A 12,582-nucleotide genomic window follows, 5' to 3' on the forward strand; every position below is an offset into this window, starting at 1 on the left:
GTGAGAAGCAATCTTCCAGTTCCGCGTGGATTGCTTTTGCCAAGTGTTGTTTGCTCCAATCTTGAAGCCGACAGCGCCGACGGCGAGAGCCTGCGTGGGACAGATCGTGACCTGCTCCTGGACTTCGTAGATGCCCCAGAGCCCACGTGACAGCGGAGAGAAGCTCCTCGACAACCACCTGATTGCGCACGACATTGCCTGGTTCCGTCCTGGTTCCACCCTGGTCACTGCTGAGTGACCCAGACTCTGTCCCCTCTGCTTTCAGGTACTTTTCGACTCAAGTCCACCCTTGGACTCCACCGGACACTTCTCCTTCACCTCGCCTGCAGCCCTTTCAGCTCTAAGCACCAAGAGCCTGCGTGACGAAACCCGACTCAACTTCGACCCTGTGCACCCGCTTCCTTTGGGTGAGGTAACATTGCAACGCCGGTGTTCCCACACTGGTACACACCTCTAGGGTCTGTGTCTTAAGTTTTGTTCCTCTAGGTTCAGCGGAAGTGTCCTTAAACTCTAACTTTGTAACTTTTACGCACCATTGGTTAACATTGATGCATGCGTGCACTTTCTGCACTGCACCCGAATCCCGCGGGCTTTTCCCGACTTCAGAATTGCTCGTCCCGACTGCTCCCAGCGATTCCCTAGGCCCTAGGCCTAACCACTGATCGATTGGTATCTCTTATACCATTTTTTTAGTATATGGTTTGAGTGGCCCCTTGGCCTCATCCAAAATTGTGCAACTTTGTATGTTATACTGTGCTTTTGATTTAACGCTTGTGCCCCTTTATTCATAAAGAATACTGGGGATTGTTTTTAGTAATAAATACATATATTTTTACAATATATACTTGTGTGGTGTCCTTTCATTTGATATTTCAGGATTGTATGTGGTAAAACAGCTCGCTTAACACGACCTCTTAAGTTAAGCCTTTAAGGCTGCTTAGTCCATGCTACCCCTAGGATAGCTTGTCTAATAAGGTTGACTTACAACCAGACACCATAAGGGTTGTTTGGACTGATACAAAGTGGTTCCAGAATTGGAAACATTATATATCAGGCCAACTTCTCACAGACATCATTTTAAAAAGGGCCGCCTTGCCCAACAGTGAAAGCGGGAGTGTCTTCCATTGCGTGACGTCACTTCTTAGTCTCTGCCGGGGGGGGGGGCAAGGTTACAGGCGTACCTGGCCGGGGGATCGAGAGAAATAAATATGCCCAAGTATTTGAAGCCCTCCAAGACTACAGGTATGGGGCAGTCCCGGGGTAGCGGAGGAGGACCCCCATAGAGGACATATAGGAGAGATTTTTGCCATTTAACACGGAATCCGGAATATCTGCCAAAAGTGTTAAGCATGTCAAAAACTGCGATTAGGGATCTTTTGGGGGATGTGAGATAAAGAAGGACATCATCCGCATAAAGAGAGATGCGGTCTTTCCAGTCCGCTGACCATCGCATCCCTCTGACCATTACATCCTTACGGATCCATGCCGCAAGGGGCTCGAGGGCCAGAGCGAATAGCAAGGGGGAGAGAGGACACCCCTGACAGGTTCCTCGGCTGAGCGTAAACGTCTCAGATTTTTTATTATTCACTACTACCTGTGCCAAAGGTACACTATATAGCAGGCGCACCCATCGGCAGAAAACCGGACCAAATCCCATTTTTGCGAGGACGGCAAAAAGATAGGGCCACTCAAGTGTATCAAATGCCATTGTGGCATCACAGGAGACTATGACTGCATCTTCGCGTATAGTCGACGCTCTCCCCAGCACCCCATGCAACCTGCGTAGATTCAGAGCAGTGTTTCTTCTCAGCATGAAGCCAGATTGGCCCGGGTGTACCAGCTCCCCTATTACCTTGATTAGTTTATTTGCAAGCACTTTAGCTAGGATTTTGGGTTCCACATTTAGGAGGGCGATGGGGCGATAGGAGGCGCAGTCTGTTTTGGGCTTACCGTCCTTGTAGATTGTGACAATAGTGGCGATTCTCTGATCCAGGGGCAGTGACCCTTGATCAAGGCTATCTTCATACATGGATTTGAGATAAGGGGCAAGTCTATCAGGACGGAGCTTATACAGCTCGATTGGTATTCCGTTTGGGCTAAGGGCCTTACCCGGGTGGAGTGTTCGAATCGCCAGTGCTAATTTGTCGGAGGTGAGGGCACTATCTATGAATGTTCGGTCTGCCTCAGAGAGTGTGGGAAGGTAGATGTCTCTGATAACGTCCGAGGAGACCGATTCTGTGTAGTGCGCCACCGATTTGTAGACTGTGTGAAAGTGGGTAGCAAAGTGATTAACTATGTCTTGGGGGTCCGTTATGGGGGATCCGTCAGCGCCTCTAAGTTCTGGAACAATCCTACTCGCTAGCTCTTTTTTGTTAAGCCAGGCAATTCGTTTCCCAGCTTTATCTCCCCAGTCATATATGCGGCCCAGTCTGTCCTGCCATAGTATCTTGGCACGGTCTGTGACCAAAGCTCAGTATTCGTCTTGGCGTAGACGGAGTGAGTGAAGGGCTTCTGGGGTGCGTTCGAGTTAACTTCTTGCTCGAGATGGTAAATCTCTTGTTCGGCATCAGAGATGTCTTCAAGCATGTCCTTTTTTGAACCTGCTATTAGCGAGAGGGATTGACCTCGAACTACGGTTTTAAAAGCTTCCCACAACACCTGAGGGGACTCAACAGTATGTTAATTTTTCCAAAAAGTAGTTATCTATAGTATTGTTCAGGTCTTTACGGATTTTGGGATGTTTTAGATACCAGGGATTCACAGGGGCGATACGCCCTACCTGTGTATAATCAAGTACCATGTGCAGCCACAGGGGGGAGTGGTCGGAGATAGCTCTGGCCAGGTGTCGGACCCCGTGGATATCGGAGACTTGTGTTGCCGGTACAATTATGTAGTCAAGACGGGAAAGGCTATCGTGCACCCTGGAGTGAAAAGTGTGTTGTATCTTGTCTGGATTATAAGTTCTCCAACAGTCCACTAAACCCATTGCCTCTAAAAATCTGGAGAAGGAGTGGGCGGCCTGGGGTATAGTGCGAGGAGGGTGCCTGTCGAGCAAGCCCGATAAGACTGAGTTGAAGTCGCCGCCAAGCACTAAGTGTCCGTCAGGCAGTGCAAGCAATACAGCACTGAGGTCAGTGAATGTCACGGCTTGTAATCCCGGGGGAGCATATATTGACATGAAGGTGATAGTTCGGCCCTCCCAGGTGCCCGTGATCCCATCATATCTCCCTCGATCATCTGCCCGCCCCTCTTGAGCCAGTTGTAAAGCCCGCGTGTGCCACCATTGAGTAGCCCCAACTCTGCATTGCCCTGCATACATTGCCTATAAGGTGAGTTTCCTGAAGTAAGACAATGTCTGGCGAGAGTCTCCTGAGGTATTGTAACACCACAGTTCTCTTAATTTTGTCCCCCAACCCGTTAACATTCCAACTTAGAACTTTTACTTCTTTGTTCCGCTGTGTACCCATGGATCTGCGTGTGAAGTACGACAAATTACATTGTAAACAAGGCTGTACCATCGAGATAACACAAAAATTGAGAAAAAAGAAAAAACAACCCCTCCTAACAACCCCTCACCCTGCTTAATATTCATTACTTTGTGTACCTGTCTTCGTCATAGTCCTCATGTATGAGTTAGTCTCCATTCACGCAGAACCTAATTACCAAACTTGACTTTTTACTTCCTAATCCAAGATGGCTCCCATACCAAAATGTAGAAATACATCACTTCCTGGGAAGGACTTCCAGAAACCACAAGTAGAAATGCACTACTTCAGCAGAGCATTTTTACTTTAGACACAGATTTAATTCTGCATTTTAAGTCACTGAGAATGCCTGGTTACTTTTCTATAATATTCAATACTTTGTGTACCTGTCTTCGTCACAGTCCTTATGTATGAGTTCATCTCCATTCATGCAGAACCTAGTTACCAAACTTGACTTTTTACTTCCTATTACAAGATGGCTCCCATACCAAAAGGTATAAATACATCACTTCCTGGGAAGGACTTCCAGAAATAACAAAGCCAAGAAAGAAATCAGTTGAACAAAAGGGAGAGGCTGGGGGGAACTCAGGACTGTGATGAGGAAGACATGGACGTGGAGCAATGAATAATACCGGTAAGTAACCGGGCATTACCGCCTTGCACGTCTTTCTCTCACAGTCCTTGCGTATGAGTACGTACCCAAGCCCAAAACGGATTTCGACAAACACATCACAAAAGAAGCAAAAACAAGCATGCGCAAAGCAATGACCCAAACACAGACCACTGCTAGAGGACCCACGGGACCCAAAACAGCAGACCCAAAAAGCAGGAATCCATCACCGCTCAAGGGCAAATGGTCATGGGTCATGAAAGGGCGAGGCAAAACCCAAAGAGCAGCAAAGTAAATGCCCTGAAAGGAAGCACCCGAAAAAGCTGACAGAACGCATAAACACTCCCGGCAAATCACCCGTGAAAACACGCTTAAACAGGTAGGCCAGCAACAGAAAAAGAAAGGGAAAAGGCCAGCCCAGACCACCAGGACCAAGGAGAGAGAGAAGGTGAGAGCCCCTCTCCCCCAGACAAGGAGACCAACAAAAGCCATAGACCTGAGAATCAAAGCAGGGCTCAGAAAATAAACCGAATGTGCCAGAGGGACACCCAGAAGACGGAAATGCCCCACACTGCCAGACAAACAAGGAGGACCAAAGGTAGGCAAGCCCACCTCAAAATCAAAAGGAAAAGAGGAAACCACGCGGCCGGAACCCAACTGAAGGAGCAGAGGGCAACACAGTCCCAAGCCCCCCACCCGTCACTCTGCAGACACAACCATCAGGAAGAGCACACTGGCAGAAAGAAACCAAAAAGTAGCTGACCCTAAAGGCTCAAACAGAACATGCCGCCAACTGAGCCAAACCAGAGGCAATCCCAACCAGGCACTGGGGAGGGAACACACCGATGCCAAAAAAAGCGAGGCCGCAGTCAGCGAGCTGCCAAAGGAGCCCACACAGAACAGCCGCCAGCCAGGTACGGGACAGACACAGTTTAATTCAGTAGAAAACTGCCAGAAGGGATTCCCACACAGTTGTAGGAGCACTAGAAGATGCAGATACCAGTCAGAAATCCTCCGCCAAACGATGGCCAGAAACTGCAAGGGCAGATGGCCAACGGGACTCCAGGAGAAGGGCCGCAATAGCAAAAGAACACCGCGTACCCAGAAGGTCCGCCACACAAGAGCCAGACTGCAAACCTCAACCAGAGGAGTGCGGCCAGAGGAATAATTGGCTGCCACCGTGGGGACGGAGGAAGCAGCACCACTCCAGGTGGCCCAACCATCTTCAAGAGAAGCCAAGGGAACCATCGGAACCAGAAAGACGAGTACAAGGCAGAAAACGAGAAAGAAGACCCCTAGTCAAGGAACAGCCAGAGAAACCACAGCCCAAGCACCAGAGGACGTGACCAGCCAAAGGAGACTGCACGGAAGAAGAAAGGATCGAAACAGTCCAGATGGCCCTGAGAACAGACCGACGCAGGGGATCAGCATGCCCAAACATCCTCCCCAAAGATATGGCAACGAGCCTGGAGAGGGGAAACGGCCCAGAGGTCCCAGAAGTAACCAATCTAGGCCTGTTAACAGAAGGGAGAGCAGCCCCCCGCCCCGATCACCCCACTGGCCTGAAATGCAGCCTCCACAGCAGCCGCAAGAAAGGCCCGGAATGCTGGGGCGCAAGCAGGCCTAGTATAAATGTTCAACAGGTACTGGGCACACGTATAGTTAACAATTCTGATAGTACAGTAGTTAGAGACAAATACGATTGACACCGGTAGTCTGGTAAAGCCAGTATGTGATGCTTTATGTAGTTCTTTTTTCATATTTTACAAACGCCAGCCAACACGTGTTTCATCAACAGGGCAAAGCCTGTGACTCATCAGGGCTGCAAGCGGCGCGGTGCGTGATGTGGAATCGGTGATGGTACGATAAATAGAGGAATGGAAATGAGTGGAAGGTATGGAGACGAAGTAGTCCAAAACGCGAGGCAGTCCGGTACGACTGACAGGAGGTAACCTAGGATGATGGGTTACTGCCGAGCTGTGAAGCAGGATGGGTCCAAGCAAAGTAGTATAAAGCCCAGCCACCACAGAGAGGGCCATAGAATCACTCATGGCAGACGCGGAATGTCCAATAACACTGAGCACTGCAGCAAAGAAGTGAGAAGCAGACCGGCATAGGAAAACTCTTCCTGGATAGCCAGCTGGTTGCCAGGTCTGCACTGTCCACGAGTGCGCTTCCCCTGCCTCCAAGGACCAGCGGAGGCAACCAGACGTGCCACATCACAAAGCGAAGGAACCATTTTGAGATCCGGCAGACGCAGCACTTCTGCCGATCTCATCCAATATTGCATCGGGCAGACAAAAAAGTACTGCGCACCCCTTGGAAGCCCTAAATTCAGCAAAACAACCAGGGGATCACTTGCACAAATAAAATAAAAAGAAATATGTAAATAAATCAAAAAACACAGCAAATCAAGCATCTCACATGGCCACTCACAGGCACTGCAATACACTCCTGTAGAAAACAGTGGTAGCAGTGAAATAAATAAATACCGTATAGGAATGAACGTTACATTAATTTGTGTGTGTGTGTGTGTGTGTACACATATATGTATATATGTAATTGTATTTAAATTCAACTTTATTAAAAATCGAAAAAATTTCAATTAGTTCAACACAGAATATTTAACAAAATTTACAGAGTAGAAAATCAAAAATAGAATATTTGGTTTTTTATTATTATTTAAAACCATGTTTATCAATGACTTCATTTAAATTAATTATTACACATTAATTTGATGATTTTACATGCTGGAACATTTTATTTTATTAGTTCTGGGTTAATAATGAACACATGACATTCATTTACATTTATATTATATACGAATATATATTTGTTGAATATTTTAAAAGAATAATAAACCATGGTCGCTGTGATCTACACCTATGCGTGCAAAGTTAGTAGTGTAAATTTAAACCTAGATTTAACTGGTAGTAAATATACTCATTAGTAAGCATACACATGTATATTTACCTTTGTGAATTCGGTCGATTGTGCTTGAATACAATTATATAAATGATACCCTTTTATAACAGTGTCTTTGTTGTCGATTATTATTGGAGAAAAGCCATTTGTTACAAGTAACAGTTCAGCAATTAGAACACCTAACCTATGCACACTACTGGATACACAACCAGACGTCTCAGCCCCCAAACCAAAGAACAAGGATTGACAAAGCCAATAGGTCTCACCTATGGGCAAGCCATTGGCTTTGGCAATTGGGTGTGGGGTGGAGAACCTGAGGGCAGTTCAGAGATTGGACCGGTTAAATAAAGCTCTATGAAGCGAGCTGTTTTACATCACTGTTTTTCCTTTTCTCTGCTGGGAAATGGGAGAAGCAATGGAGACGGGTATGGGTGGCGGAAAAACGGGGATGGTGGTGATTAGGAGGGGGAGAAGAAACAGGGACAGGGCTTGTGGGAGAAGAAAAAACAGGGACAGTGTTGGTGGGAGGTTTGAGAAGAAACCGGGACGATAGGGATGAGAGAAGAAGAAACCGAGACGGGGCAGAGGGACTTATAAGAATCAACATGGACGGGTGTGAGAGGGATAAGTAGCAACAACAAATAAATAAACAGCACTATTACCTGTTAACGTCATAGTGCTTTTTTTTTTATTCAACCCGGACAACGGAGGTTGGGCAGGTGGGAATAGGGTGGCTAAACCAACAGTGAAAGTACAGAGGTAAGGTGGGGAGACAGTAACAAAGCGCTTTGGTGCAGCCAGCTGAGCCCGTGTCATAACGCTTTTTTGTTGTTTTGCGTGGGAGGCTCAACACCACCACTGGAGGGAGGGGCATCACGGCAAACAAGTGAAACCTCCCAGCCTCTGGGACAAAAAGAGAGAGGGGGTAGGGGATGGCCATGGGAGGAATACAGGACAGAGCCAGCTGCAAAAGATGCACTCTGTAGAATGCTTCAACAAAAAGGCTAAAATAGTTCCCAAATACGTGAGCAGTGTAAGAACAGATAAGTACCTGGGCAATGCTTCAGGAGAGGGTCACAAACAAGAAGAGGAACTGGCAGCAGCGCTGACCAGCAGGAAGCACGCAATTGAGAGTGACAATGGAGCCAACCAATGGCAATTAATGTGCATTTGTATAATTTGTACCGATAACTAGCACTTCCGGAATATTGATGCATTTTCTCCACAATGTGATTCTTCTTGGTGTAAGTCAAAGGGGCATGGGTGTCTTGTGTTTGGCTGTGTTTCGTAATCTGTAGAAGTGAATCGTATTGGATTGTAGCCAGCAAGGTTTCGATAGCTTAATATATTTTTTAATAATTGATTATATTGGACATTGGCCTGCTAGATCTTGTGATGGATCTGTGGAGAGCTATGTGTATGGATGATTTTGCAGGACTGTATCTTTTTATGGCATATGTATGATTTTATTCACTACTCCTAAAGTTCATACTCTTTTTGATTTGCAAATCTGATGTTTAATGAATGCAAACTTTATAAACTATTGGTAATTATGATTTAACTTTTGTTTTTATAGATACACGTGATCGATTTTGATGATGAAAATAACATTATAAATAAAAATGTGCTTCTCCACCATGTCGGGGAAATTTGGCAAATAAGTACAAGTCCGGCAGACAAAGGTGTTTTAGCAACCTGCTACAACAAAAGTAAGTTTACTTCACAGCTTTTACAATTCGCAGTTCCCCAGGGTCCCAGTTGTTCATAATGCTGTAGTTGATAAAAAGAAAGTTGGGCAGAAATCATCTTCCCTCTCATTCATGATCAATCAATCAATCAGGGGTTTGTAGAGCGCACTACTCACCCGTGAGGGTCTCAAGGCCCTGGGGGGTGGGGGAAAGCAGATCCGGATCAGTCGAAGAGCCAGGTCTTGAGGTCCTTCCTGAACGTGTGCAGGTTCGGGGAGCGTTTGATGTTGACAGGGAGCTTGTTCCAGGTCTTGGCTGCGATATAGGAGAAGGCTCTCCCGCCGGATCTGTTTCTGCGGATTCGGGGGACCTCTGCGAGGGCTAGGGCGGCGGAGCTGAGGTTCCTTATGGGTACGTGGGTACGTGGAATGTACTTGTGATCTTCTATAACAGTAGTTTCTAAATACATTATAAAGAGATCCTTTAATTAATACACAAACCCAGATGGTGCTCTAAATGTGATGTCAATGACTGATATGGTTTCATTATAAAATATTGCAAAAGAAGAGAGCAAGCTAAACATCTTTGTGTTTATGGCCACACCATGTTAACCTAGCAAGATGTTTGGGGCAAAAGCAGTGGATTTTTTCATCACATCTCCAATGCCAGCACACGTACAGTACTTGCAGCCGCAAAGAAAGCTTCCACCATTACATACAACCATGTTTTACATGGCAGCAACAATTCAACAGTTCCACACGCAGGGCAGGGGCTGCCATGCAGCAGTAATGCAATCTTCACGTAAAGGCACAAGGAACAAATGATGGACAGGATGCTGAACAATGCAAACATTCACCCCAGTCACAATGATCTGCGTTTAATCCATCGTTCTTTTACTCACCACGCCACCCCAGTTCTGACCCAGCCATATGCAAATCAGTCTTAACCCTATGCCCAATGGGAACTGTCCAGCCTGAGCTCCCAAGCCAGATCCTCCCTGGAACTTAAACCAGCATCCTAGGACCGGTTTTGGGGCATCACCCTTCATCAGCCAGGCGAGCTTGAATCCAGTGGCACAGTGAGCATGGGACCCACGTCTGGGCATACCCAGCGCACTTAGGGCAACAAAAGCAAAAGGCAACCTTCATAAACTATTGGTAATTATGATTTAACTTTTGCTTTTATAGATACACGTGATCGATTTTGATGATGAAAATAACATTATAATAAAAATGTGCTTCTCCACCATGTGGGGGTAATTTGAGAAATAAGTACAAGTCTTGCAGACAAAGGTCTTTTACACACCTGCTACAACAAAAGTAAGTTTATTTCACAGCTTTTACAGGGTCCCAGTTGTTCATAATGCTGTCGTTGATAAAAAGAAAGTTGGGCGGAAATCATCTTCCCTCTTATTGATGATGAATGTACTCGTGATCTTCGATACCAGTAGTTTTGAAGTACATTATAAAGAGATCCTTTAAATAAATACACAAACACAGATGGTGCTCTAAATGTGATGTCAATGACTAATATGGTTTCCTTGTGGACTGCATCCACAGCGCCGGGACGCACTGCTTCTCTAGTGTAACCAGTTTAGCTTTTGTTTTTATTATTATTATTATTATAAAATATTGCAAAAACAGAGAGCAAGCTAAACATGTTTTTGTTTATGGCCACACTTCATGTTAACAAACCAAATGTTCGGGGGAAAAGCAGTGGATGTTCTCATCACATCTCCAATGCCAGCACACGTTCAGTACTAACAGCAGCAAAGAAAGCTTCCACCATCACATACAAACATGTGTGACATGGCAGCAACAATTCATCAGTTCCTCACGCAGGGCAGGGGCAACCATGCAACAGTAATGCAAGCTTCCCTTAAAAACACAACCCAGAAGGCAGTAGCACGATCTACAATTGTACAAGGGCTGGAAGGAGCAACTTCTCAAACTGCCTTTGCACACAGTCCGGCTAATGGAGGGAGAGAAACAGGAAACCTTTCGCTCATTTTCACTTTAGGTACTCCATAGGCAGAACATGGTACAATCTGGGCAGACAGAAATATAGTCGTGCTCACACGCGTACACTCACACACCATAATGAGAGTGTGTGTTCCACCATTCCACTGCTACCATTGGCTGGAGATGGCAAGACATGAGGACTGGCACCCTGTCCCCCCACCTCAAAATAAGATTTTTCACTATCCCAACGTGAAAAAGATTAAACAACGAACACGCTTCTCACTATTCCTTATGTCAGAATTTCGAATCTGGAGCTGTTTAAAGTGGCTTGGTAGGTAAGCCAATTATATTGCCCTTACGCCTGCATTGCTGATAGCTGGCAATTCTAAAGGTATGATATTAGAATATATATTTCTTTACAAGAAGAAAGAACCATCGTCCGTCTATCAAGCTTTAGTAAACCATTAATAACGTGTCACGTGCCAACGTTAAGATTCACAGCTGTTCCACCTTTCGGGCGAGAGAACGGCGGCTCTACTGAAGGACGAATGAAGTGCAGGACAGGACTGAGCTGTTCCTGCCAAGAGCTTGAAGCAATCTGGTACCTTAGTATTCAACAGGGAAGCTCGCGTCCTGTCCTTTCCTACTGACTAGGATGAATTATTCAGCTAAGGGAGGTGAAATGGCAAAAGGGCGGTAGATTATGACAGGACAGAGTGGTTAGGAAATTAGGAGAACGAGTAGCAGACAAGAGCATTAGACCGAAATGAAATACAGTCACTCTTCTCCCACTCCAAGCAACAGACAGAAAGGAACACTGAAGAATCTTGGCAGCGTCTTATGTTTCATGGGGGCTTGTGTTTAGAGAGAATAAGCAGTAAAGTGATGAATGGTACATTGCATCATTTTCCTTCAAAAGACTTTCTTCATTCTATATTGTTGTTCTCTTAACTTGAATAAAATATCACATGTACTTGACACAACTTTAATAATATTTCATAGAGAGCCATCCCACAGACTGACGAGGTCTAGATTTTTTTTGTCCTGTTTTCATATTTTTATATAGAGACTACCCCTTGTGTTCAGTCACTAATCACCCAGCAGTTGAGACTACAAGGGAACAAAGCCACGGGGTGACAGGTCACACGGTTTTAAGTGGATAAACTGAGATTCGAACTCAAGTCAACAATTCCAGTACAAGAGCAACACTTCTTTTTCTATGTTGGTCAAATATAAAGTTTCAGAATAATTCCGTGCATCATATATGCATAATGGAACACCAATATGAAAAACCGAATCCTAATTCTTTTACTAATCTATTGTAACAGCTCTTGGAATTACATTGCTAGATTCTAAACCAGAATAATATAATCAATTGCATTGTTATCTCTAAATGCATTTGCCCACCCATAGTTCCATTTGTTATGTTCATTGAGTTTGTTTTGTCATAGTGAATATATATTATATTGCTATCAACAGTAAATCCTCTTTACAATCTACCCAGGAGTGATGGAGGGGATTCTGAATGCATGCACTGGTTATAGGTAACTAGGAACCCAAAATCACAATTGGGTGAGCAAGCTCACAAACAAAGACTCAAGATAAAACAAGCCAAACAAATACTGGAAGCCATAAGTTGAAGCTACTGCCTTTTACCCAGCTCATAGATAACACTCACATGGCCTCTACTGACTACAGACAGCCAGGATAAATCCTCTATAAGGCTCACCAGAAGAGCAGCACAGGGCAGGCTCTGGTGGCAGGAAGTCAGGATAGATGAATACAGAGTCTACCGAAGAGCATCGGTGGATCCACACATGACATGCAGTACTTACATTCAACCTGGATAAAAGCCCAATACTGCAGTACCCCAGGAGCAACAGGCGGGCTATGCACTGGTGCACTGGTTGCAG

At 45.4% G+C, this 12,582-nt stretch overlaps 1 protein-coding gene across 1 annotated transcript in view; it reads left to right on the forward strand.

The window, feature by feature from the left end:
* Positions 1–12,582, forward strand: part of EIPR1 (EARP complex and GARP complex interacting protein 1) — an 871,634-nt gene that overhangs the window by 156,002 nt on the left and 703,050 nt on the right. Inside the window, exon 3 of the mRNA XM_078647875.1 lies at positions 8,597–8,729. Coding sequence (XP_078504001.1) covers positions 8,597–8,729 — 133 coding nt within the window. The remainder of the gene's footprint in view (positions 1–8,596; positions 8,730–12,582) is intronic.

This window comes from Lissotriton helveticus, chromosome 6, assembly GCF_964261635.1.
Source record: "Lissotriton helveticus chromosome 6, aLisHel1.1, whole genome shotgun sequence".
Taxonomy (NCBI): Eukaryota; Metazoa; Chordata; class Amphibia; order Caudata; family Salamandridae; genus Lissotriton; species Lissotriton helveticus.